Genomic DNA, 27,929 nt, shown 5'->3' on the forward strand with positions numbered 1-27,929 from the left:
TCTCTGGTATTTCACAAGGTGAGAAAAAATGTTGTCTCATTCATTAGGCAGAAGTCAGTCTACTTAAAATAGCCATGTTTATTCCAGGTTCTGTAGGACATTCAGCAAGGTATCAAAAGGGTCAAACACTGCTCCAAACGAAGAGCTCTGCTGTACCCTGGCCAGCAGCACGACCAAGCAGTCACAAAACACCAGCTGCTGAGTCCCAGGCAGGAACCTGACTGCATCCACCCCTCTGCAGCAGGCAGGTAACTCCCCAGGCCACTGCTGTTAAACCCCAGCAGCAACAGCCCACCTCTGAGCAAATCTGTGATTCTTCTCAGGTAGGGAAGTACATTCCCAGCTGCTGTTATAGTGCAACCACAGCCAGTGTTTGGCACTGCTTCAGGTTTATTTCAAAACCACATGCAGCCTATCATCGAGGAGACCTTCTGCAAGCCAGCTGGGTCCCCTTTTAAACAAATAATCCCCTCATGTTAGCCCTTCCTTCTCCTATGCTGCTCCCCTGGAAGTTTCCCTGTGTGCCAAGATTATTTTCCTCTCCTGTAGAGTGCAAGGTATTTTTTGTTCAAGCAGAAGTCTGCAGTCTGGAGCTGGGCTAACAAACAGCAGCCTCTTGCACAGGATTCCTTGTTTCCTTCTTGCTCATTGCAGCCGGTGCACTTTCTTGCCAGAGAAGTATTTCTTAGAGAAAGGAGAATGCTTGGCAAATACCAAAACCGCCGGGGTCCCAGCCTTTACAAAATACCTGCAAAGATTAAAAGGACTCCTTGGCTTCCTTGTAGCTGGCCCAGTGTCCTGCAAAGCAAGTGACTCCTGCCCAGCTCCATAAAGGCTGACCTCCCAAAGGCTGGTGATGAGCTTTTGTGCTGTTAGCAGAGCCTCCTGGAGCCAGGGCTAAGCACATCTGAGGAGTAGTGTTTTATGAATCAACTCGACTACCAACAGCTTCTTTTAATTAAGGCAGCTGTTATTCTCCCTCTGGAAGGAGGGTTCTTTTGCAACTGCCCTTACAGCCTGAAATCTGAGGGCTTATGGACACAGCTGAGTTTTATGGAGTGACAGAGATCCCACTCCCACTGCGGCACACCGAGCCCCCCACGCTGTGCAGCAGCTCCAGCCAGCTACGAGATGGTGCAACTCAACAGCACAGCCTGCACAGGAACTTCTTGGCTTCACAAACAGCAAATTCTTCTCTCTCAGTAGCAGCACAACTCGTTAAAGGCAGCTTCAGAGCAGAACAGTGCTGTGTGCTGTGCCAGGGGCTGCTCACGCAGCAGTATGAACAGCCAGAGCATTGTTAACCTTCAACATGGTCTTTATAGGCTGCTGCCTGTTTTTCTTCTTTTATTTTTTTTAAGTAGTATTGTGTAGATGGGATCTGGAATAGCCCTTTTGTGCTGCTCAGCTGTGCCCAGCTCCCTTTCCCATCTCCACCCAGTCCTGGAAACAGTTGTTCAATTTTGGGGGGGAAAACCCAAAATGTAAGTTGCTAAAGCCAGGCACAAAATCCATGCAGCTTTATACCTTCAAGAGGCAAGGCTATTAAGTCAGAGAAAAGTTAGGACTATTTAAGAACAAACTGGACTTAAAGCTCACACTTTTGCCTTTTTTCCCCTGGACATGGACAGGTACAGTCTCACCTTTCGTGCTGCAGCACTTGCAGCAATGTGTGTTCTGGGTTCACCTCATACATTTCTTCTCTTTCTTCATCTTCAAAATAGAGCTGGAAAAAAAATTTGGGGGGGTTATTAAATGCCTAAGGTACATGGAGGAAAGGACTAAGGTGCTGAAAGCCCAGTAACAGCACCTCATTATCAGCTGGGGACTTATCAAACCTCTGTAGCATGACCTGTCAGATGCAAAATTCAACAACACGGAAATTGGTTTGTGTGAATTCCAAGTTTTCCAGGTATAAACTAGCTTAGGTTATCCTGGCAGTGGCAGCAGGAAGGCAAAATACACTGGATGTTCCCATGTTTCACAGGCAGTCAATCCAAATCTAAGGGCTGTTTTATAGCAGGTGAAATGTAGCAATGTTATGAGATATAAACTGAGTGGGTTTAGAGGTATTTGAACAAAACAGAGTTGATTTAAGAGATTAAAATCCAGCAATGGTGCCTTAGACTGTAAATACACACAGGATTTAACCTGTAAAAGTACACAGCCACTGTCCTTCTGGACCTGTCTGCTCACTGTACACAGGTTTGTGCTGCTGCCTGGCACAGATGACACTGAAGTGGAAAATGAAAAATAAACATTCATATCCCTCTGTGTACAACTTCAGAAAAATTCTCAAAACCTGCTGCAGCCACAACCAAGTCATAACCCACCTTTGCTAAAGTGTTAATAGAGATATATTATCTTTATCCAATTATGTGCTTAAGTAATTCCACTTAGGTCTCAAAAGAAACTATTTTTAAAATAATATTTTCTTTTTTGTATTGAGCAACTTCATGATGCAATTAAAAAAACAGGCCACCTATCAGCTTGATGGTCTAAATCTTAATTACTGTTACAAAGATGGAATGTAAACAATATCTCTAAATACCTTTTGTCAAATACAATGTAAGTGGAAGACAACAGTGAATTCTGTCAGCACATGTGGGCAATGTTTGAGTTTATAAGTGAGGGTAGATCTCTTGCTCCACATCTGTGCATGGTAAACAGATGCCAATACTTCCATACCCTCAGCATTGTGCACTTTCTCACTCCAGAAATAAAAAAAAAAAACACAACACAACAACCCTGAAATTGAAGGAAAGTCAAACTTCTTACCTCAAGACTGTTGGGAAGGTATTTTTTTTCTAAATCCCAAGGAGGTAATTCAGCAAACATCACCATTAAATGATCAATAAACCTAAAAGCCAAAATACACTTGGTCAGCTTAGACAAAGTTCTCAGCTTCAATAATTTGAATGATGGCAAAAGTACATTAGCAAATTAAACCACAGACTTGAAAGTAAGTTTAGACCACCAATAGTTCCTTCCCTTTCCTTCAAACTCATCACTTTCCCAATGAATACAAGGCCCTGTTGTAACTCAGGTTATTGGCTTCAAACCTGAGCAGTGCAACAGCAAATTATTTTTAACTTTGCATTTTTCACACTAAAGAAGATGTTAAAATAAACATCCTGCATTTTGTCTAAAATGGGTTTACCTTCAATACAGTCCCATGCTTCACCAGATCAGAGTGATGAGAATATGTCTTTGTTTCAAAAGCTTCTTTATTTTAGTACCTGAGGAGTGCTGGAGGCCAGTTTGTTCTAAAAATCCATTTCCACTTCCTTTAGTCACAAAAGGACAACAGTGAACACTACCATAAAAGTACTACAACTTTACTAACCTGCTTGCACTGTAATTTTAAGTCCTGAACTTATTAATAGATCTGAGGAATTTGTCTACCAACAAACAAAAAGTTACAAATTCCATGTCTGTTTTAACACTATAAGATCAGAAACTGAAGTTAAGATCAAGGGAAGTGGAATACCCAGTTTGCCAGTCACTCACAGTCTGAAAGCTCTGCAGCACTTCAGTCAGACTTGCTGAAAGCCCTGAGGAGAACTTTGTGGTCACTGCTGGTTATGAGAGGCCCCTTTTGGTAGCTTTTAATAATTTTTAAGTTTAACCTTTTTTTCTGAGACACCATATTTGGGGGGCTTTGAAATGGCACCTTAATGAATCTTAAAATCCACACATGTGGATGGGTCACTAATTAATTACTGGTCTGAGCTTGCACTGCAAGCCCCTTTAGTCACTCTGGCTAAATGGGTTTGTCTGCACTATAAATTTATGTAAATCACACAATAATTTGGGTTAGAGAGGACCTTAGGAGGTCATCTAGTGCAGCCTCCTGCACAAAAGCAGGGTCAGCTGTGTGACTGGAATTCTGGAACTGTTCCACCAGCATGGCAGTGTTTCACTTGCTGCCTGTTCTCATTTGCTCAAACACCTCCTCTATGCAAGAATGCAGCTGGCAGTGCATTTACCTGGAGTTCTCATGAAATGCCACAGTGAAATCTGTCTGCTCATGCTCAGGGTACAGGAAGAGGACAGGCCAGTTCAGGTTGCCATCAGCATCTAAGTGCACCTTTGCCCCCATGGCACTGCCAGAGTGGAACCCATCTAAGGATATCTCAGCCAGGCCATCTGACACTTCCTCTTCTTCATCTGAAGGCTCAAGAACCAGTTTGATATTTCTTTCCTGGAGGGGAGAGAGGGGAAAAAAACAACAATAGCAAAAAACCCCCAACTAAAAATCTAATGAGGAGAATAATCTAATAATAATCTAATAATCTAGTGAGGAGAATAAACAACAAAAAATTAGCAATCAGTAGAAGGTCAAATTATGTTGTCCTTTTCAATGAGACAGCTTTTAAACATGTCATCCAAAGCTTTCCCACAGTATCAGACTCTGGTGACTGGACCTCCCAGTAGAATCCAGAATCTCAGCCAGATATCCAGACTCCTCCTAAACAAATGAGGAGAGGTGGGAATCCAGAGGAGCCCACTGAGAAAACATGTGGAAGGGAATGCATCTAAAATCCTTTTCTCTGGGGCCTGCCAGGCATCACTACAGGGTGCAACTACACACATCAGCTCCTGAGAACATCTACTCTCTCAGAGAAAACTGAGGAAAGCTCACTCTTTTCCTGGAAAGACAACAGCAGAAGAGACCTGACTGTATGTAAGAGCCCAGAATATTCTAATGTATCCCAAACATTCACTGAGGAAGGAGAGGATCCAGGACTGATTCCCTCCTCTACCCTACTGGTTATCTTCTATTCTTCCATGGAATTAATGCCTGTGGGCAGCAAAGAAAGCCAGGTTCATTGGGCTGATGTGATGCTACAGCCCAGTAGCCAGAGCACTCACAAAGCTCAGCCCATCTCCTAACACTGGGTCTGTATTTTGCATTAGTTTTTTTCTGAAATACAGAAGGCTGGGAGGTGGGGCTAGAGCCATGCAGATCTGGAGAATCATGGTTTTAACTCAATGTTTTTTGCTCTAGCCCTCAAAAACCAATGTATGAGAAGCAACTTCTAGAGAAAAACAAGGTCTTAAAAAAAAAAAACCCACAAACCCAAACCACACAGAACCAGACCCTCTCAGTGACTCACCTTAATTGCTGCAAGCAAGATTTCCTTCTGACACTGTTCTTTGCTCTCCATCACCTTTGCTTTCCTGGCATCCCGCTCCTGAATTCGCTACAGGTAGGAAAAGGATGCACTGTGGTCACACAGAGCAGGACAGTGCCCATCACTGCTCTTCCCTGACAACGGGTGGAGAAATCAATTTGGGTCCCCAGGAATGTCCCCTGCAGCTCCTTCCCCCACACATCTCTACACACAACACATGGAACCACCACTCAATCCTGTCTGGGGACATCCCACTACACAGAAACCTGGACGGAGCACCCTAGCTCCAAGGATCCCAAAGAGGCAAGCACTGCAGATGGCAGGCTGCCTTCATATTTACCTTTAGTTTGTCAGCTTTAGCTCTTATTTCCACAAGCTTTTTCTCATTTGAGTCTATTTGAAAGCCTTCCTCACACCATGCTATTGCTTCCAAGAAATTCTTTAGCTCTATGTGGCAGAGAGCTCCTGGAAGAATTAATATTGTAAGTTTCCAGTGCTGGAGTCAGTGTACAACTACTACAAAAGTGGTGTTTATAAAGACTGTGTTAGGCCTGGTGCTTCTGCACTCAACTTTTTTTTGTCTCGTGGAGTCATGTTCAACCAGAAATTTCCAGCAGATCAGTTGAGAAGAAAATTTAAAGTATTTCATCAGTTCTTGTATCCCTTAATTACAGAAATCAGCAGAATTACGCTAAAAGTGTTTGTTACAAACAAAATTTTATCACTGTAATTAACATTTCAGTATCTGTTCAGGTTAGGAAAAAATAAAAGGGGGATTTCTATGGAGTGGGAAAAAAGGGCAGACCCCAAAAACAGCATCGTGGAAAACAGGAAAAGTTGTGCTGTACTCTACAGAAACAGGTCCAGTGCCTCTGACAGATACAGGAGATGGAGAACAAAAGGATATTTTGATTGAAAATGTAAATCAAAGGCATAGCTCTGTTTTGGGGAGAAACAGCAATAACAAGTGAAGAGGTCTCTTCCAGTAACTGCTTTCCCTTCCTGAAATGAATTCTGTCCAGAAACAAAGTATGATGCCCACAGGAATTTAAGCTTGAGAAACGCAATTATTACTCTCAGAAACATGCAAGGAAACAAGACAACAAGTAATAACAGCCTGTTTCAGGGCTGGCAACAATAACAGCACAACCACTAAAGTTAACACCAGGCAAGTGTTTGGAAAGGATCCCCTGGTGCCCCATGCAGTGACACAGCTTTAGCTCTCACCTCTTATGATGGCTTTGAGGTGAGTGGGCTTCAGCTTTTTGGCCTGGATGGCGTCATTTAGAGCAGAACGGTAGTTACCTGTAAAGCAAGTAAAAGTGCTCAGAACCTTTCACTTGTGTTTAAAATCCAACCAGATACCAAGGTGACAAAATAGTTTATGCAGAGACCCTGTAATTCACTGTTTCTACTATCACAGTGAGGTGAGAGGAGGGTAAGAAAGAGAGCAAACTAAGAACAAGAAGTGAAAGGACAGGGATCAATCATACAGGTGAGAGGTAAATAACATGGTGTGAGCAGACCACCTCCCTGCTGCAACACACAGCAGCATTAAAAAGCCCAGAACAACTTCCCTGCTGCATGGACACTGTGGGTTGGATGGTGGTAGCTGTAATCAGTCACAGAATTATTAAGGTTGGTAAACACCTCCAAGATCACCAGGTAATGGTTTTAAACTAAATGAGGGTAGACTTACACTAGATATAAGAAAGAATTTTTTTACAATGAGAGTGGTGAGGTACTGGCAGAAGTTGTGCAGAGAGGTGGTAGGAGCCCCATCCCTGGAAAGATTCAAGCCCAGGTTGGACAGGACTCTGAACAAACTCGTTTAGTTGAAGATGTCACTGTTCCTTGCAGAGAGGCTGGACCAGATGGCTTTTAAAGGTCCCTTCCAACCCAGACTAGTCTACAATTCTAAAAACCACAGTTTATGTCCTGTCCTGGAGCCAAGGCTCGAGCAGCAGGCGACAGCTGGAAGGAACAGAGAACAAACCCCACACGCAGCCGTGTGCTGAAGTGAGCCAGGTCTTCAGGGCTCAAGGAGTCACTTACGGGTAAGCGGCTTTTACTCTGCCCTATCGCGAAACCAAAACAAACAAAAAGGAAAGCCCGGGTGGGGAGGAGAGGCAGCTCTGGAGCGCGGAGCCGCGCTCCCAGGCGGTCGGTGGGAGGCTCCTTACCCAAGTGGAAATGTGCAGCCCCTCGGTTCGTGAGCAGCACCGCGTCCAGCTCCGCGTCCCCGCACCGCCTCCGCAGCCCCTCCGAGTATGCGGCCACCGCTCTCCCGTAGTCCTTCTCCTTGAAGTACTCGTTCCCTTCGTTCTTGTACATCCTGGCCAGCTCTGCGGGGGTGAGGCGGGGTCAGGGTGGCTCAGGGACACCCCGAGCCCCGGCCCCGCCCGGTGCGCACCTGCGGGGCTCCGCTCCTCGTCGAACAGCAGCGACTGCAGGCAGGCGAGCTCGGGCTGCCGAGCCGCGTCGATCTCGGCCGGGCAGCGCTTCATGAACATGGGGATGGCCTCCAGCTCCTGCGGGCGGACAGACGGACACACGCACAGCGCCCTGAGCTCGGCCCGCCCTGCCCCGCGCCCGGCCCCGCCGCCTCACCTGTTCCCACGTGTCGGGGTGCAGCGCTCCCCGGTACCGCGGCGGTTCCGGGGCTCCGGGCACGCCGTCCTGCTCGGCCTCCGCCATGCTCCCGCTGCTCCTCCCGCTGCCGCCCGGCCCCGCCTGCGACCGCCCCCGCCGCACCAAGACCGGCCCCGCTCCTTCCCATCGGCACCGGCATCGGCACCGGCATCGCCACCGGCATCGGCACCGGCATCGGCACCGGCATCCCACCGGCACTGGCATCGGCACCGGCATCGGCATCGCCACCGGCATCGCCACCGGCATCCCACCGGCACTGGCATCGGCATCCCACCGGCATCGGCACCGGCATCAGCACCGGCATCCCACCGGCACCGGCATCGGCACCGGCATCGGCACCGGCACCGGCATCAGCACCGGCACCGGCATCGGCACCGGCATCAGCACCGGCATCGGCACCGGCATCCCACCGGCACCGGCATCGGCCCCTGCCCCGCTCCTTTCGACCCACCGCCCCCTCCCCAGCCCCAGCGGGGATGTTAGGAAAAGATTCTTCATCAGAAGGGTTGTCAGGCGTTGGAACAGCCTGCTCAGGGAAGTGATGGAGTCACCATCCCTGGAGAGATTTAACAGGCAGTGGATATGGCACCTGGGAATATGGGTTAGTGGTGGCCTTGGCAGCTCAGGTTAATGGGTGGACTCAATGATCTTATAGGCATTTTCCAACCTAAACGATTCAGTGATTTTATTACAGTGGCACTGCTGTTGCTCATGATCTCTAGATCTCAGACCAAGGGTGAGGTGATGCCCTCCAAGCAGCTCCCTGTCCCATCAGTGCTGCTGGGATGGCACCAAGCTGTTCCTGACAGGAGCCCCAGAGCCTGCCATGGTAAGCTTCCACCTTCACAGGACCTGGGTGTTCCCAAGGAGATGCAAACAAGAGAACAAAGTCACCTTCATTTGTCCCTCTCTTTAAATTCTTCATGCTGAGAATGTGGCAGCGAGGGGAGCCCTCCTGTGCCCCTGTGAGCCCTGGCTGTCCTGTGCTCTTGACAGAGGCCCTGGCCAGTGTGTCCCTGCCAGGCAGTGAGGGGATGGCCCTGCAAGTGCTCCCATAGCCTCACAAGGATACAAGTGCTGGAAAAAACAGCTTCCAGGGGCCTGTACCCAGAGGGAGGAACATCCCCAGCCCTATAGAGGAATGTGGGCTGATTCCAGCTCAACCTCAGCACCTGTCACACCTGCAGGACACCGTGGCTGGCTCTGACGTGAACTGGATTTGCCTTTGCTCACCCAGAGCCATCACCAGGGCTGCTCACATAATCTCACTGCAGCAGAGATGACATTCAGAGAGGAAGCATTTAGGGGACTTGCACTTCACTCAGCAGCTCTATGACCCCTTCTTTGGTGAGGAACAAAACCTCGCCGGCGTTCTGATTCCAAACCTCAAAGACCGAGGGGTCCTCACAGACCCTCTTCCCAGCTACGACCACGTAGGGATAGCCCAGCCTTTTGGCATCCTTCAGCCTTTTACCGATGGTCAGCTGGGTCCGGTCATCCAGCACCGAGTCGCCAGCGAGGTGGGGCAGTGCTTCGGCCAGGTCATTGTACAACTGCTCCAGCAGCACCGCTCCCTCCTCCTCCTTGCTGCCCCTCTTGGGAGGGATGAAGCAGAGCTGGTAGGGAGCGATGAGGCTGGGCCAGCGGATGCTGTCCTCAGTGGAGAGCACCTCGATAGAGGCTGCCAGGATGCGAGTGACGCCCAGGCCGTAACAGCCCATTTCTGCCAGCTGGGGTTTGTTCTCAGCGGAGGAGAAGACGGCGTTGGCGACAGAGGAGTACTTGGTGCCCAGGTAAAAAGTGTGCCCCACCTCGATCCCTTTGGTCTCGGTGAGTTTCTCCCCGCACGTGGGGCACGAGGTTTGCTCCCCGTTTAGCGTCTCCACATTGGCAGCGAAATGTCCCTGAGGGCACAGCAGCAGTCTGTCCTCGCCGATGTCTGCCGGGAGCTGGAACTCGTGGGACGTGGTGCCGCCGATGTTGCCCGTGGCCGCCTGCACCTTGACGAAGCGCAGGCCCAGGCGGGTGAAGAGGCTGCAGTAGGCATCGCACACCTGCTCGTAGGTGCGCCGAGCCGCCTCCTCGGAGGTGTCGAAGGTGTACATGTCCTTCATGTAGAACTCCCGGCTGCGCAGCAAACCGAAGCGCGGCTTGGGCTCGTCCCGGAATTTCCTGGTGACCTGGTAGAGGCGCAGTGGGAGCTGCTTGTAGGACAGGCCGCTCTGCGAGGCCACCAGCGCCGTCACCACCTCCTCGTGCGTGGGGCCCAGGCAGTAGCCGTGGTTGTGCCGATCCACCAGCCGGAAGAGCTCCGGCCCCATCTGGTCCCAGCGGCCGCTGGCGCGCCACAGCTCCGCCGAGCACAGGCTGGGCAGGTTCAGCTTCTGCCCACCCACGGCCTGCATCTCCTGGTCTATCACCTTGATCAGCTTTTCCATGGCACGGACGGTGGGCGGCAGGTAGCAGTAGCAGCCGGGGCTGGTGGAATGGATGAGCCCCGCTTGCAGCATCAGCCGCTGGCTGCGGCAGGTGGGATCCCCTGGCCGGCCCTCGGCCCCTGCCTGTCCGCCCATGGGCAGGGCCAGCGGCTGGAAGAGCTGTGAGAGCAGCAGGCGCCTGGCCCTGCCCGGGGTGCCACTGTGCCGGGCTCTGATCCCGCGCTGATGGGCGCCCAGCACCGGGACACGGCACCTCCTCAGCAAAGCCTCCATGGCGGGGATGGAGAGGGCCCTGTGGAGGGACACCGGGGCAGAGCAGGGGTCAGCGCTGACCACACCGAGTCTGTGGCCACCCTGACACCCACCTATGTGCACCAGAGCTCACACGTACCCACACACGCCTGGGGGCACACACGTGAACACTCCCCGGGATGTACAGGTACCCCTACACGGACACGTGAATGCTGCACAGGTACACCTGGGCACACGCAGCCAGATGTGCACACCTGCACGGCTCCGGGCATCCAGGTCCCCCATCACACCTGAGTGCTGCACGGCGCGTTCACAACACCCCTGCACATTTTCTGGGACACACAGGTACCGGGACCACGCACGAACGCGGCACGGGCACACCTGCACACACACTCACACACACACACGTGGCTGCGTGTGCGCCCGGGTACACACGCGGGAACACCTTCCGGGATGCACCGATACCGCTGCACGTCCACGGCCACATGGGAATGCCGCGGGGGAGCACCCGAGCACGCACACCTGAGCACGCACACACACACGTGCACACACACACGTGCACACGCACACTCGCGCGCGCACTTACACCCGCGGGGGCGCGCGCCCGGCCCCGCCGGCGCGGCCAATGGGGAGCCCCTCCCTGTCACGTGGGCGGACATACGCGGAAGGCGGGCGGCGCTCGCCCCTCTCCATGGTTCCGGCGGGCGCGGCGGGCGCCCCCTGCCGGCCGGGAGGAATGTCTGCGGCGGGGGGCGGTGGGTGGCACCGGGACGGGGACAGGGCTCACACAGGACTGGCACCGTCTGGATTAGGGCGTTACTTCCTAATTTACTAGGACTTGGAAAAAGGAGAAGGTCCTGGTTCTTGGGAGGGGCTGCTCCTGTGGATCTTGCTGCTGTCCCACTCAGAGCGACAGTGACCACGTCTGTCCTGCCCTTGGAAGAACTGACCTTCATCACCTCCAACAGCTCCTTTGCCAGCTCCATCCTCCCTGCTGGTCGTGGCTTTGGACAGCTGGGTCATGTCCAGAGTGTGGTTATGGCAGAGAGCCCGCAGCTCCCCAGGTGCCCAGTTCCACCTTTCTGTGTAGAAAGATGAGGGAATTCCTCATCTTTCTTAACCCACTGCTCCATGTGTGCCTTGGCGTTTCTTCCGCCTCACCTGCCCAAAGCGGAGTCTGCAGGAGGCACCACAAGGTCTCAGTGGAACCACGCTGCCCAGGCCGATGACCTGCTCAAAGCACTCGATGCCAAATGTTTGCTGTTTGTCCCCGAGGAGCTGCAGTTTGGCAATGGCGTCATCCAGGTCAAACTCCGCAGCTTGGACCAGGAGTTTCATCCAGCAGGAACAGCTCTTGCACAATGTCCACCCTCACGTAACAGGAACAAATAGTAAATAGAGCCAGGACAGGACCAAATGGGTCCTTGAAAGCAAAGAGCCCATCTGCAAAGGTGTCCTGGGGCAGCATATCTGGAGTGTTCAGGGGCAGAAGCACATGGAGGATGCCTGAAGGAGGGCTGAGAGATCAAAAGACACCTTCTTAGCTCATTCCAGCTTTCTCCAGTCCAGTCTGGCAGACAGACATCTTATGACACCCAGTGACCACCTCCACACCACACTCCAGCCTCCTCCCTCAGCTCAGAGGGAGTTTAACATCTCTGGAGCACATAGTAAAGTCCTCTGCTGGAGGAGGAGACAGCACTTCAGTGAAGAATTAAATAATCCTGTTTAAATACAGGGAAGTAAGAAAGAGTTCTTATTTTAAAAATGGGATTTGAAAAAATCTTCACAATTCTTCTATAATGTGAAGTCCTCATGTGCACTTCTGTTTACAGAAGGCTGGAAATGGGCAAAAGCAAGGAATTAAAGAGCACATCTTTGATGCTCTGGGTTATCTAGAAGCATTAAAGTAATTAAACAGTTGAGCCAGTTTTGAGAGGTGACTCAATGTCTTGTGTGCCCAGAGGGACCTGTGGGAGTCCCTCAGCAGCTCAGTGCTAGAGCTGGGATCTGGCCCAGATTTCCTGGCTGACAGGTGGTGACTTCCCTCCCTGACCAGCCTTCACTGGTTTTGTCATGCAATTACTTCTCCCTACGTGTTTGTCACCACAATTAGACAGATACTGCAAACTCTGTTTGGGAGAGTGCTGTGGCTGTCTGGAGGCTGGAGGATCAGGATGGATCCCAGTGGGAAGGGAATTTGCTCACACCTTGGACACCCAGGTGCTGCTGCGTGTCCCTGGGCACCTCCAGAGCCACACTGCAAATCCCTTTGTCCATCTCCTGCTTGCCTAGGAATTGTGAGATATTCACCAGACAGTTCAGGATGGGAGGGTTGTCTCCATTTCTATTGCTGGAGCCAGAGAAGTGAAACACATTTCCATCGGTGACTTATTACTTGCTGTGCTGATCAAAGAGACAAAACCATCTTGGATTTATTTGCCAGGGCAGTGTTTTAACCAGGAGGGGTTAAGGCTACACAGGAGATGTGGTCTGTGGGGAAAGCTGATCTCTTATTAAATCAGCAGACAGGACTGAATGTGGGGCTCAGCTCAGGGGTTATGTGCCTGAAAGCCTGTCTGGGCTCCTTATTTTTTCCAGCTGTGCTGGGGCAACCTAATAAAGGTACTTCTGTCCCTGCAGCCTTTCACCTAACTGCTCCCCTGCTGCTTTGCTGGGGCTGATTTATGGCATCAGGGCCAAACGTGTGGCCTGAGAGGGGCTTGCCCTGAACATGGTGAGACTGAGGGGCTCAGCTCCTGTCTGAGGCCTCCCTCTTTGCCCCGAGGGATTTCCGGGAGGAAAAATGCTGAGGATGGGGAGAAGATAAATGAAAAATCAAGCAGGCAATAGCAGCTGTCTTGAATCAGTCCCTGGCACAGCACCAAAGAGATCAAGGGGTCAGTGTAAGAGTAGCCACTGGGGTGGTAGAAAATGGTTCTTCTCTTTCCAGCAGCATCCCCAGGTAGCACCAGGCCAGGGCCAGCGAGGAAAAGTCAGGGCAAGTGAGAGGCCAAGTCATTCAGTGGTCAAACCTCTCTCCATCCTGCAGAGGATTTGCAGTTTGAGCTTGGGTTTGACACAAAGTGGTGGCACATCCCATCTGCTCCTGGAAGTGCTCCTACACAGCTTATAGGGTCTGTGACCCCACAGTGCTGGCTCACACCCTTGGCTCACTGATTTGATCCCTTCCAGTGATATTACTATAACTGCTGGACAATGTTTTTATGCCCAGGGGAGTGGCGATTACAGGTCCTGCATTTGATTTGCCCCTTGGGGAGCTGCTGGGAAATATAAAATTACTGCACACCCCCCCTTCATCCTGACAGCTATCCAAGCTGCAGGTGCTCCCTCCTGGGTAACCCTCAGGTGCTTTTAGACAGCCCCTCCTGAGCAGACAACACTTGTTTTTTTTCCCTGCCAGGACCCTGCTGTTTTCCAGCCCTGTCTGCAGAGGGGAGGGGACGTTCCCCAGGGATATAGAGATGCTGGGTGCCACGGTGATGGTTGCCATGGCAAGGGCTGCCACCATCCCCGTGGTCCTTGGGGACCAGAGCTGTCAGCATGTGTCTGCAGGCAGTCCTGGGGACATGGGCAGCTGGGTGAGAGCTGGATGTGTGTCTGGGGAGCTGGACTTACTGACGTAGCTCTTCTCATCTCCCAGATTGCCTGTGTCTGCTGGGAAGCAGCTCCTTGCACAGGGACTTCTTGCACAGGATAGTCCAGGACACACAGCTCAGGCTGGGAGCAGCCTGGGGTGGAAGCACAGGATGTGCTGGGCACCCAGCACAGAGCACACCGTGCCTGCGAGCAGGTGGGCCTGGAAGGAGCTCAGCAGTGACCACATTACCTCTGCCTGCATCCTCAGGCCTTTGCCCTTTTCAAGGGATGCTTGGACAACCCTTCCCATTAGTTTTGCTCTGTTTCACCTGCAAGCAAGTGGATGCACTTCATAGATGAGGGAAGCTGGGTTTGAATCCTTTTAGGTGCCAGGACCTCCTTGTATCCTCCAAGTTATACAAGAAGTTATACTCTGCTGCTCAAAAGCCAGTTTTTCCTCTAGCAGCATCAGCAGCACATTGCAGAGCCAGTGCAGGTAGGACCCCTTCCCTCAGTACCCGTTCCTGGAGCTGTATTCATCTTGGCAGCTTCCCCATGGAGAACCAGAACAAAGCCTAAAGGGCTCAAAGCAGGCAGGGAAAGCTTTAGTCTGAAACAGTCCACCTTGGCTAGGGATGAACAGCAGGAATCCACATGGCTTCTCTCCTTTATCCAGTTGAGGAGCAGGCAGCTTGAAAGAGGTCAAGACATCTTCGTAATTGGTGGGGAACTTTCAGATTATGCTTGAGTGGGGAGGTTGTGACACTGCTGCCCTTCACTGCAGCTGGCAGTAGGTGACTGGTGAGTGTGCTCAAGCCTGCAGGGGTAATCAACTCTTTATGGCCTGCTATGGCCAGAGCTGCTCCTGGAGGAGACTGGCTGGGCTCTCACTGGGTGCTGTGTCGTCCTCCCTCCCCTGCAGTGTGAGCTCCCTTTGGTTAAGATGTGCCACTGTTGTTGTATCACTTGCTGAGTGAGTGGCTCTGGTACTGGCACAACCAGCCTGGTCCTCAGGGGGTTTCTCAAACTGGGGAAGCTCAGGAGCAGCCTGAACATGCAATTCACATGACAATTGGCTGATGGGACCTGGGGAGGCCCAGGAGCAAAGGACAAGAGAGAGAAACTGCTGGAATTGTACCATGCAGTCCCTGGACTAGATAGGGCTGACAGGAAGCATGGGAGAAAGTATTCCCTGTCTGCTCTCTGCTCGTTGAACACAGAGACTTAAAAGGAGGGGGGGCAGTGACACTGCAATTGAGCAATAATTAACTATTTTCAGCTGGGGCTTTAGAGAAATTACATACATGAGAAGAGGATGTCAGATCCTGCACATCCTCCCAAGGAAGGAGTGATGGCACATGCAGCTCACTCAGGGTTAAACACTTCATTTCAATCTCTGCTACTTAGAGGAGTTGCACATACCTGTTATGGGTGGTGTTACCACACCTGAGTAGCCCCAGGTCCACCACAAGTCCACAGAGAACTGGGTCTGAAAAAGTGCTACCATAGCAAAGATGAGCTGGGAATGAAAACTTGGAGGCAATGGAGAAGGTGAGATGAGCAGAAAATGTCAGTAGCAACAAAAACTGGCCATAAAAATGTACTGGGAACACATTGGTTCTCCTGGAGTTAAGCTTATCAGGTCTTGTACAAGTGTTTAGACCAGACAGGAATAATTAAATCTAGGTGCAATTACATGTTAGTTGTGCCTGATTAAGTATGCTAATTAATCTGCAATTATCATTTGGTGGGGGGAAATAATGGAACACAGGTAAAACTGCAGCGATGTAAGGAAATCCTGGCTATTGTTCCAAAGGAGGAGGGCTCTAAAGGGAAATGGCTGGGAGGTCTCTGAAGGGAAATGCCTGAGCAGTGATGTGGGTGAGGGAGGGTATAGAAATGCTCCCGGGGCAACAAAGGAGGGTTGTGAAATACACCCTAAGCTATTACTATTGTGATTAAAGATACCGAAGGGCTTTGGCACCTGAACTGCAGCTTCAGCAGGGCTGAGGCACTTGGCAGCCTGGCTTTCTCGCTGGGAAAACAGCAGTGTACACCCTGGGAGAAGGTGTACCAGTTGTGAGCAGGGAGGGGCAGAACACTTGCCCCTGAGCCTACAGAGCTGCCAGGAAGGCATTTGTCAAGGAGATAGAGTGCACTGAATCCTCACTGGCACTTTTGGCTGCTCATTCAAGGCAGAGATTAGATTTATTAGCATGAAATGAGAAGAATGAACTACCCACTGCCAATGGGTAGCAGCTAAATGCAAAATGGGAGTTTGTCCTCCTTGGACAAAATGTCACAGGGAAAGAATGAAGTGATTGCGTGTGTGTAAAAAAATGGGACAATTGGCATAATGAAGCTGTGTGGAGTGAGCGGGGCATAACTGAAGGGTTAAAGGCTCAGCAATGAGGTGTTTCTTTTATTGCAGGTGTGTCTTGGGGCAAGGATAAATGAAGGCTTACAGACTTCAAAGACATTCCTACAAATATCACCTCCCACCACCTCCCTCACAATGCCTTGGGTCTCTTACCCAGACTTTCCTCAGTAATCACTGGCCATGTGGAACTGACACAAGAAGCACAAGAGAAATGATAAAGAGCTGGTGAAAAGCAAGCAGTCACTCATGACAAGACACCCCTTGGAACAGTATGCTGGCCAGAGCTTTTATTTTCAACAGCCCATACAACCAAAAACCAAAGAGCAACAGCAATGATGTGTGTGACTGATACACTGCAGTACCCAATCACGGCATACAAAGTTTGCCAATAAATTAAGGAGTGAAAAAACAAACACAGTGCATACCTAAAGATCATCAGTACATAAGTGAAACACAGCCTAAGTAGAAGTATTTGCATATCCTCTAGCTGTTTTAACATTGCCCTTTCAAAGCTAACCAAACCATTCTTGCTCTGCGCAGACTATCATACAAGCACTGGGCTAAATTGTAGCTTCACCCCAGAGACAATTCCCTCGTAGGGGCAGGAAGGCAGGTCACACCCTGAGAATCAACACTTGCCTTCCTGTGTACCCCTGGTGCAGCCAGGAGGCGTGGCAGGCACTCCTGGATCACTGACACAGCTCCAGGGCTCGGGCAGCACTGAGGACACTCTGCACTGGCTGTGTCTCCCCATGGAATGCTGCCCCTGAGCAGGATTTGAGGGGGTACCTTACTTACAAACAGTGTGCATCACTGAGTTATAGCCCAAGCTTATTCCTGCTACTGCTTTATCATTGGTTTCATCTGGACCTTAAACATCCATCTATCAATAAATAAAATCATTGGTTTAGCACGCATAATAAAATTACACCTCCCACTGGTAACTGTCTGAGAAGTTCTCTGTGTTACCCCCTACACAAGCCTCAAGAAAATGACTTTCTTTTCCCTCAGGCTCAATGAGGTTTCAAGTAACAATTTTCAGTACTGCCTGGACAAGACACAGGCTTGGTTTGGAACCCTGCTTCTGGCTACAGGGTCAAAACATTTCCACACTTCTACACTCAACTGTATCAAGTCCATGACTGTGCCATTTTCACCTGCGAGCAGCAGAAGAGGGAACTAGCAGTACTTGCTGTTATTTCCTCTCCAGGTGACTGAAACAGTCCTTTTACAAAGCCTATCAACCTAACCCAGCTAAAATGAAAAGCAAAAGTGTCACTCGAGTCAGAACCAAAGCCTGTATCAAATTTCACATTGAGAGTTCTTATCCATAGCCACCTGCTTTAACAAACCTCCTATAAACACAGCCTTGAACTTCCTTCTCCTACAGGCCAGGACAGAACAGTCTGAGATAAGCCATACCTTCCTCCAACTGAGTACTTATAAGGCACTAAAATTAAGCCACAACCAAAAAACCCCAAGAAACACAAACCCAAAAGAAACCCAAATAAACTGACCCACAAAGAAATTAAAATTTGGCTATGTGAAATAGCAGCAATTTTTTTTCAGTGGTCTACAAAGCCAGAACATTGATACTTTGGGGCAAAATAAAACAAAACAATGCACTGTTGGCCAACTACAAAACACCTAAAAACCTACATCCATTCGCACATCATAATCAAAATAAGTACAAATCTGATAGGCACAAGTAAAAAGCATCTTCTTCACACCTCAATGCTCAGTTTTCCAGCAGAAGCCACACCTGGGGAGCTCAGCTGCTGTGCAGGACAATGTGAGCAGCCCAGCACCACCATCACACAGCTGGAGGATGATGGAGTGTGGATGAGCCACTGCAGAGCTGCTCCAGGATACTGACTGGAGGCAAATGTTTTTAACAACACAATTAATTAGACAATGTGTTCAGCTTTGGCACCTATTTCTGAGCCCTCCCTCCTGTTTTCAGAAGTTATGTTAAATACAGCTGTGGTACACAGCTGGTGTAACTCCAGTGTCTTCATCCATTCCCATTATTTTTCTCCTGCTTGGAAATAGGTGAACTCACCTATGTCACTACATTAGATACAATGGCTAGCACTTCAGATTTCTTAAAAACAATCACTCTGAGTTTGGAAAATTGGATTTAAAACATATGAAGAAATACTAAACATAAATGTGTAAAGCAGGAATTCATATCTTTAAACACCAATAAGAATGAGCTTATTTGGAGAGCAATAAAGCTTTTTTTTTTAAGGATATACTGACTAGCTATAGGTAAATTCCTCTTTCCCTGATTGCTTGGTGAGCTCAGCCAGGCTCAGTGCCTTGCAGCTTTGCAGATTTTGTCATACACTTCTGGAAAGGCATCCTTGCAATTCATCTCCTCCCTCAGCTTGTGGTACAATGAGCCATCAAACATATCCCAGAACTCCTCACGGGTCATGTAACAATCTGCATACAGCATCTGGAAACTGGAGAGAAGGGAAAAAGAGGAGAGAGATTCAGTATTAATTGAGCCACAAGATTTAATACAGAACATTAAAAAAAAAAAATCAGTGCAAGCCATGAATAGCAAATACTCATAAAAAAAAAAATCAACAATGCTTTTTAAAAACAAGCAGATACAATGGCTCACAAGGATTATCCTGGGACATTAAGCCAATTATGTTTTGTGGATTTAATATTTTTTCTGCCTATTTTCTTAGGATCCATGTAGGTGCAGTCATAGAATCTCATATTTGCTTGCATTACAATATCCATTCAAGAGAGATTTAACAATACATCCTTTGACTTGTTAATTTCTGTGGACACTGAGAATGGAACTAGGAAGGCAAGACACCACCAAATGAGACCAAGCCAAGAAGATAAATTCATAGCATAAACAAAGTATGGTGTAACAAAGGTCCAATTACAAATGAAATCCTTCATCAGCTGTGGACTCTTCCTCACTTCCATCCTGTACTCTCCAAGCTGCAGCTACCATCAGAGTACAGCAGCAAACCACAACCTAACATAAAAGCACTATTGTTTTGTGTGGTTACAAAACTGGAAGATTAAGCATTAATCCATTGTTCATTTCCCAGTGACAGGTAGAATACAGACCAAACTTTGTCAGTAAAGAGCTTTTAAATTAAAATCTTAATTTCAAGTTAATGAAAAAAAGCGCTTAAAATTAACTTTGGGTTGCTTTGTTCTCTGGCAAATCACTTCATGCAGCTCAAAGTCATTTGCAGTCCCCAAATCATCTCGAAGCAGCCTTGCCATTATTGCTCAGCCACATGGGACATGATCACTGTTAGACTGAGAAGTAGGTCAAAATAGAAATGGGGATAAATTATCCTGATGGTGTAAAAATACCATGTAGTTGCTTTTTGTTCCTGAGAAACCAGCCTGTGGCTGCTTCTCCACTGACACCACTCCAGCAAATTAGGCTGGCTCGAGTCTGTGACAGATGGTGGGCACATGGCTCACACCCACTGTGGTCCTGTGTAATAAGAACCCAGGCAGGGAAAAGGAAGCTCTGGAGCACAAGTTTTGAGGGAGGAAAGAATGTCACCAGCACACAGGGACTGACTGCAGGGACAGCCCAAGGCTGGCCCCCTGGGCAAGGGCATCCTGCTGCAAGGACAGGGCTGAGCCACTCCATGATGCTGCAAGGACTGCAGGGAGAGCAGTCCCAAGGGCAGGCAGGGAAGCTGTCCAAACTTTCGGGATTCCTGAATGATGTATTCCAAGGATGTATTTTGCAGCAGCAGACTTTACTCCCTCAGCAGCCTGGAGCTGAAAGGTGACTTGAAGTCACCCAGTTCCCAACTACACCATGAGAACTTCAGCCAGTGTGTCCTTCCATTTGGTTGGTTTTGCAAGCAAATAAAATGAAATCATATTTAAAACTCAGCAAAATTAGACATTTAAATTAGTTATCAATTATTGAGGTGGCTAAATTAATGCAATACTGAACATTAAAGTTCTGTGGGATAAATAACTGATTAAACCACATAGGTGTGAATTACATGACATGATCACTGTTCTGAGGAGTGGGGTCCTTACCCGTGCACACTTCTTACAAACTTTTCCATTTGCCTCATTGAGGCCCTGGCTTCAAATTGTTTGCTTTTGGGCTCTCCATAAGCTCCTATATCCACGTAGAGTTCGGTTTCATTCCCTTTGGGATGGACCATGCCAGGATTGTTGGGCAATATGAAAGGACATAACCAAATAGGGTACACCTGCAGGGGCAGGAAAACACTTGATCACTTTTTTTAAAACACAATTATCCTTTTAAAATGTGGCAAAATGAAGAGTTAAGAGAACTTCGTCCCAGTCTAAGACTGAAACCCTTGCTTTCAAGCTCTTCCTTCCCAGCTGTCCTGGTGCTGTTTTTAGCTGGACTTTCTAATGACCATAATACAAATAGATTGAAAATGTCCTCCTAGAATTACATCTCCTCCCCTTAAAGACTTGAAATTGAACGGAAAAAAAAATGCAAAAAACAAACCCACAAACTGATCTCAGATAACAACTGAATAAACATTCTGAGCAAAAAGACAAGGAAGTGTTTTCTTTTTCAGGACAGTCCAAAATGGAAGTTATCAAAATTGAAATTCTACACTAACTAAAATAAATTCAGAAATAAAAGCAAGAAAGGGAAGTGAAGCTCCACAGTTGGTGTTTAGTAAGACCACCGATCATTTTAGGTGGAGATCCATTCAAATTTTAGTAAGTGATAAAATCTTTTCGAAGTGTTGGCTTCTACCAAAGCGTGAATCTTTAATTTTTCTCTTGTTCAGGAAGCTATGTTTATTTCTGCTGCAGCCTTGCATCACGGACTCACAAAGCACAGCACTCCCCAGGACACAACGTCTTAAGATCAACAGTCACAGTTCTTATCACAAACAACCCAAGATTTGCTGCGTGCTAAGGAGATGTGTTCTTACATTAAGGTCAACATGGAAGGTCTGGATTGATTTTTCAAGGCTCCTCATTGGCACCAACATGTCCTGCACAACGTGGTGTTGCTCGTACAGCTTCCGAATGGCTTCTCCTTGGGTGAGTTTTAACAGAGAGATTTTTGGGGGGACCATCCAGCCAAAGAGGTAACGGAACACAGGGTTATTGCCAAAAGGAATGATATCCTTCAAAAAGGAAAGAAAAAGAGTTTGACTGAAGAATATGTAAGTGGACCAAAAGAACATTTCAGAGTCCTCAGGGAAATATTAAGTCAGATTGTCAATAAATTTAATTGTTGATACTTTGCTGTAGTACTAAAATACAAATTAGCAGAATAGAGGGGCCTGGACTGCATTTGGCCACAGAGCCCTGCCCCAAGCCTCCCCTGGTTACCACTGATTTTCAGTTATATGAATCACAACATAGCCAGCCCCAAATAATTTCAGAGAATAAAATACAGAGGCTATTATCTTGCAATAACCAAGGGAGGAGTGCCAAAGGAGCTAACCTTCCAGAAGTTTTGCAAGAATAACCAAATTTCTCAAACACATTTTAAATCTGTAACATTTTAATTACCACCTACACAGCTGTTTACCTTCTGCAGGAGCTGAAATGATCTGGTACCTCACTCTAGAAATTCAAAATGTAGTAACAGGAGTATTTCAGAATGGCAAATAAAGCTTTACATAAGCACACACAACAAACACATGCATGAAATTCTAAGTAATGACCTGATGACAATTACTTTATGTGGGGGAGTTTTTCAGCCAGAATTTCACATTCTTGTTTTTCCCACCATCTGAATTTGAAAAATCACTTAAGTAGAAAAAATTTAATGCTGAAATACACACTTAAGGTCTAAATTCAGAAAAGCACTAAACCAAAAATTAAGAGTTTCTGGTACAATGCCTTGTATGTGAAGAAGTGTCCTTGGATTTGCTGTACCCAAATGCAGGACTCGCAAATTTGCCATAAACTCAGATGTTTTTTTCTGCCATGGATGACAGAAGTTGCTGCCAAGGGGAAGAAGGTACACTGTGCCTACACTGTGGAAGGGCAGAGTACCTTCCTGCAGATATATTTGAATTTTGGAACTGGTCTTACTTGGAGCTCCCAGAAGATGCTGCGAGTATGTCTGTGGTAATAATGTCTGGAAGGAATGTATTCTACTCCAGTCCTGTCAGCTTTCAAATACTTCTCCACATGCTTGAAGAACCACGGCTTGTAGTAGTTGCCAATTCTGTTTATCTACAAGAAAACATATATTCATTAGGTAACAGTTACACCCTGCTAGACAACAGAGTATGTCCCCAAATTCCTTTCCTGGGAGGAATCTGTATCACACCCACTGGGGAAGACTGTCACAAAACATCTAGGGAGCCTTCACTCCACCACCTGCAAGGCTCCTTCTCACCTTTCTTGTCATTAGGGTTTAAGTAAGGCTTGCCACTGACAAGCTATTTAAGAGTCCATGAATGTGACAGAACTGAATTCCTAAGACGCCAATTTCTAAACCCACCATTAATCCAAAATCTCACATGGCAGAGAGGAAACATCCAGGTGGAGGGTTACATGAACACTTAGCATGACCCTCCTGTTGTGCATGCCCCTGGTGTGTTTTTATTAATATTAACAGAATTAAAAGCTTGCTGGGAAGAGAGTTACTCTGAATAACTGCAGTTCAAACAGCATTGTTCAGTCTGAGAAAAGATCCTTCTCTTCCTCCTCAGGTACTGCAGTGAAGAGGCTGTAGACTGAATTATTTGCTAGAACAATGAAATCAGTGGGTCATTTCTCATCAGTGAAAGAGATTTAGAGAACAGACTCTGTAAAGTAGGAAAAGCGTTATACTTTAAAACATTCTGATGGACTGATCCAAATTTTAATCCTATGTTAAGAGATCACTTCAATTTTATAATGGTTTTATCCTAGTACAGCTTCAGTTAGACTTTGGGAGTGGTTTTTTTTCATTGTGAGTAACTTCCCTTCAGTTACCTTGCTTTGCTCAGCTTCATCAGTCAAGACTCCTGTCATGATGACTGCTTCATCCAAGGAATACAAAAGTCCTTCCACAAAACTATTCTCCTTTTTCTTAGACTCTTCAGTGAACTTCTCACAAATCTTCTGCAGTCCTCTTACTGGCTCGTAATGTATTTTGACATATTTCTTGGCAGGAATCATTTTTATTTCTGCTGCAACCAGGAAACCCAGAGTACCACAAGACCAAGGCACTGCATAAAATAGGTCTGAGTTTTCAGTCTGCAAAAAGTACGTCATACTAAATCATATATCCACACCAATAACTGTCAATGACATTGTAAATGATAGCAAAGTAACATTTTGTCTTACTGGTGAACATCTCACAAGGCTTCCATCAGCAAGAACAAGTTCATAGGCCACACAGGTGTGCTGAAAAAGTCCATAGATATGGGATGAAGACTCAATGCCAGTTCCCATGATGAGGCCACCTTATCAAGAGAGCACACAACAAATCAAATGAAACACTCCAAAATGTAGGTGATTTATGAGAGCAAACCCCCACTTTATAGGCTCTTTTAAGACTATTTAAAAAAAAAGGAAGTGCTTCTAACATAAATGCCACAAAGAACATAAGGTTCAACAGAGTATTTCTAGAACCTTTACAACAATGCACTGTTTTACTGCATAAAAAAAGCCTAATGAAAGTGCAGCAAAATCAGTGAGTCTCCTGTCATCAGTGACCCTTACCTACTGTGAGATCATCAAGCTCTGGCACCACAGGAATAGTCCAGCCCATGGGATTCAGGTGTGCAGTCAGCTGGCCCATGGACACCAAAGGCTCCACACGAACGACCTAAAAAGCAAAAAAAAAAAAAAAAAAAAAAAAAAGAAACCAAAAACAAAAACAAAACAAAAAAAACCAAAAAACCACCCCCAAGTTCTCAACAAACATAAATTAAGAGTTCAGCGTTAATGATGACAAAACATGGCTAACTGGATACACTTCCATCTGTTATCAGAACTCAAGAGACTCACTTTCCTGAGAGAGCTACTAAAAATAGTGGGAATTGTTTAGTGATTCCTCCTCTGCCTCAACATCTTGTTGCTCAGTGCCCAAACCCATAAATCAATCTGGTCTTTTAGACTTCAGCACATAAAAGCCAAGCAATTCCATATGCTGGGTTTTTCAGATAGAACAATCCAAGCACACATTGCAAAGCCTTGAAATTTGGTAGATCTGCTACAAAGTTTTGTTCTTTGTGGAATCTAATCCCTCCAGCTCTGAGTATTGTAAAGAAAACTGTAAAATCAATTACAGTGGTGGATTTTGTGGTGGAATTTGTTACCTGTCTTTCACTATCTACTTCCAGAACATCCATTAAATTGATCATGATGTTCTTGTGAGTCTTCTTGTACTTCCCAACACGGAGTGACACAGTCAGCCAGCCAGGCCTGCCTGTGCACATGTATCTCTTGCTGCCTTCCTTCTTCCATTCCCGGACCTGCAAGAGCCAACAACTGTCAGAGCAGGGATGCTTTGGAAGTCTCTTTGCAGACCTCCAAATTTCTAAATGAAGGACGACCAAAGTGGTTTAGTTATGTGGAAGACACATTTCTAATATCCTGTAGCTCTGGGGTTTTCTTTTGGGGGAAGGATTCAGAAAGCTAACAAGACACTAGCAGAGAGTTAAAAAAACCCTCCTCTCAGGGAGGTATTATCAGTGTTATAATCTTAGTTTTAATCCAAAACACACAAAAAGTAGCCTGAGCCTGCAAATGACCAGGCAAAGAGAGAAAACATGGTCTAGCAGGAGCAACCTTGAGCAACCTGGTCTAGTGGAAGATGTCAGGTTGGGATGAGATGATTTTTAAGGTCCCTTCCAATCCAAAGCTTCCTAGGATTCTACAAAAAGTTGATAAGGAAAATGTGCAAGCCATACATATGACCTCTGAATTCTGCAAAGCCACAATGGTTAACACGTAGAGAACAAACATTTGCATCTTCAAAGCTGAGTTGCTACTACAGCTGGTAAAAAAAAAAAAAACCAATGAACAACCCCAGCCCCTGCGAGAACATTAACATCCACCTGTACCTGCGATGTGACAAGGCAGCAAAGAGAAGCAGACGTGACAAAACTACCACAAATACCAGAGGGCACAGAATCACTACAGACACCTGCATTTCTGGGTGGAGCAGAAGTTTAATCCACCCATGGAGCACCTCCTGAAACTTTGCTTTTCCCCGTTCGAGCTGGACTTTGCCCATTCCGGGTGCGGAATGGCGGGAGGGGGGAAGGACGGGGATGGACAGACGACAGAGAGCGGGACAAGGACACGCTGTCCCCTGACCAAGCCGTGGTACCCGCGGGGGTCCCGCGGCCCGGTGACGCCTCACCTGCTCCTGGATGTGCCGGACGCGCTGGGCGTGCTGCCGCGGGGCGCTGTGGAGGCGCCACACGGCCCACGCGCGCAGCTGGTAGTAGATGTCGAAGAGGATGGAGAGCGGCAGGAGGAAGAAGCAGACGAAGACCCAGCGGTGGTGCACCAGCACGGCCTCCAGCCCGCGGTGCCGCACCCACAGCAGCAGGAGCAGCAGCCCCGCGCCCACCGACCACAGCGCCGACATGACGCCCACCGCCCGCTCGCGCTCCATCACGGCCGCGCTCCCTTATGGGACCCCGCCATGCCGCGCCCGCCGCTCGCGCGCTCGCCGCTCGGGCCACGCCCCCCCGCCGCCATTGGCCGAGGCGTGAGGCGAGGGGAGGGCGACGGCCAATGGGAGAGCTCCGCGGAGATCGGACCAGGCGCTGAGGGCGCCCATTGGCTGCGCGCGGCCGGCCCCGCGCTCCCCCTCATCGCCGCGGCCACCGGGCCCCTCCCGGGGCGGGGGTGTCACCGACTGGGGACAGGGCTGAGAGCCCGGGACAGGGCCGGGAATGGGCACCGGGACAGGGCTGAGAGCCCGGGACAGGGCCGGGAATGGGCACCGGGACAGGGCTGAGAGCCCAGGACAGGGCCGGGAATGGGGATAGGGACAGGGCTGAGAGCCCGGGACAGGGCCGGGAATGGGAATAGGGACAGGGCTGAGAGCCCGGGACAGGGCCGGGAATGGGCACCGGGACAGGGCTGAGAGCCCAGGACAGGGCCGGGAATGGGCACCGTGACAGGGCTGAGAGCCCGGGACAGGGCCGGGAATGGGCACCGGGACAGGGCTGAGAGCCCGGGACAGGGCCGGGAATGGGCACCGGGACAGGGCTGAGAGCCCGGGACAGGGCCGGGAATGGGCACCGGGACAGGGCTGAGAGCCCGGGACAGGGCCGGGAATGGGCACCGGGACAGGGCTGAGAGCCCGGGACAGGGCCGGGAATGGGCACCGGGACAGGGCTGAGAGCCCGGGACAGGGCCGGGAATGGGCACCGGGACAGGGCTGAGAGCCCAGGACAGGGCCGGGAATGGGGATAGGGACAGGGCTGAGAGCCCGGGACAGGGCCGGGAATGGGAATAGGGACAGGGCTGAGAGCCCGGGACAGGGCCGGGAATGGGCACCGGGACAGGGCTGAGAGCCCAGGACAGGGCCGGGAATGGGCACCGTGACAGGGCTGAGAGCCCGGGACAGGGCTGGAAATGGGCACAGGGACAGGGCCGGGAATGGGGATAGGGACAGGGCTGAGACCCTTGGGCAGGGCTGGGCAGTGGTCCTGAGGCACGGGCTGAGTGGGATACAGGACAGAGGGCAAGGGCTGAGGCAGAGGTGAGGGACTGGCCCTTGGTGGTGCAGTGGTGGCCAGTGTCCTCTGGGCAAGGGGTGCACCCTGGTGCCTTTAGGTTGGGGTCTGGAGCAGAACACCTGTGCATCCCTCACCTCTGCATCCCTCACCTCTGCATCCCTCACCTGTGCATCCTTCACCGGTGCGTCCCTCACTTGTGCATCCAGAGCACCCAGCAGTGCAGGTGTCTTCGACAGAAAGTCAAGTGCCATGAAATTCTGTCAGGAAAATTAATCCACAAACACCAGAGGTTTGTGTGCAAAAGGAGAGAGAGGAGTATTTTTTGCTTTATTTATATATCAGTGCTAGTCTTACCTACCAGCAGATCCACAGCTTGTTTGTAAAGACAAATCCGACATTCCTCTCATTTTCATTTCTAGAATGAAGAAGGTGGCAATTCTGTCCAAAACATGGCTTGCTCTCTGAAACCCTGGCAGAAAATTCCTATCCATGATGGAACCATGTGACAGAAGATAAATAAAGTCTGTGAGAAAGAGGAGGCTTTGTTCTTTGAAGTTAAAATCCCTCAAGGGAAGTGCTGCATGAGAGGACAGTGACAGAGGTCCAATGACAGCCCCAGGAAGTCCTGGCACAGCCAGTGCTGTCAGGGATCCTGGAATGGCAGAGACTTTGGCATGGCACCGCTGGGTTCAGAGAGGAGCATGGAATCAAGGTATTCCGTGAGAACACAGCGGTGGTGATGTAACACACGTGTCAGGTGGTGACTCCTCTTTGCCAGCAGGAGAAATACTGACCTTGTCCTTTAGATGATTGA

The 27,929-nt window shown here is 48.9% G+C and overlaps 3 protein-coding genes across 3 annotated transcripts; all 3 read right to left on the bottom strand.

Annotated features, from left to right (window-relative positions):
- Positions 1-296: 296 nt before the first annotated feature.
- TTC4 (tetratricopeptide repeat domain 4) lies at positions 297-7,835 on the bottom strand. The gene is made up of 10 exons (XM_062497453.1): positions 7,749-7,835; positions 7,552-7,669; positions 7,322-7,483; positions 6,366-6,443; positions 5,479-5,603; positions 5,121-5,207; positions 3,990-4,204; positions 2,779-2,860; positions 1,644-1,726; positions 297-748 (listed from the first exon to the last, which is right to left on the bottom strand). The coding sequence occupies exons 1-10, from the start codon at positions 7,833-7,835 to the stop codon at positions 646-648; spliced, it is 1,140 nt and encodes a 379-aa protein (XP_062353437.1). The 3' UTR covers positions 297-645.
- Positions 7,836-8,652: 817 nt separating this feature from the next.
- On the bottom strand, positions 8,653-16,708 carry PARS2 (prolyl-tRNA synthetase 2, mitochondrial). The gene is given in 4 exon segments (XM_062497737.1): positions 8,653-10,520; positions 15,499-15,612; positions 16,595-16,647; positions 16,649-16,708. Coding segments are annotated over 4 exon segments (1,656 nt in total). The 3' UTR covers positions 8,653-9,091.
- Positions 16,709-18,766: 2,058 nt separating this feature from the next.
- Positions 18,767-26,040, bottom strand: DHCR24 (24-dehydrocholesterol reductase). The gene is made up of 9 exons (XM_062497415.1): positions 25,783-26,040; positions 24,734-24,889; positions 24,135-24,240; positions 23,757-23,875; positions 23,403-23,666; positions 22,512-22,655; positions 21,395-21,592; positions 20,508-20,686; positions 18,767-18,928 (listed from the first exon to the last, which is right to left on the bottom strand). The coding sequence occupies exons 1-9, from the start codon at positions 26,038-26,040 to the stop codon at positions 18,775-18,777; spliced, it is 1,578 nt and encodes a 525-aa protein (XP_062353399.1). The 3' UTR covers positions 18,767-18,774.
- Positions 26,041-27,929: the final 1,889 nt, after the last annotated feature.

The sequence above is a fragment of the Cinclus cinclus genome, chromosome 8, assembly GCF_963662255.1.
Source record: "Cinclus cinclus chromosome 8, bCinCin1.1, whole genome shotgun sequence".
Lineage (NCBI taxonomy): Eukaryota > Metazoa > Chordata > Aves > Passeriformes > Cinclidae > Cinclus > Cinclus cinclus.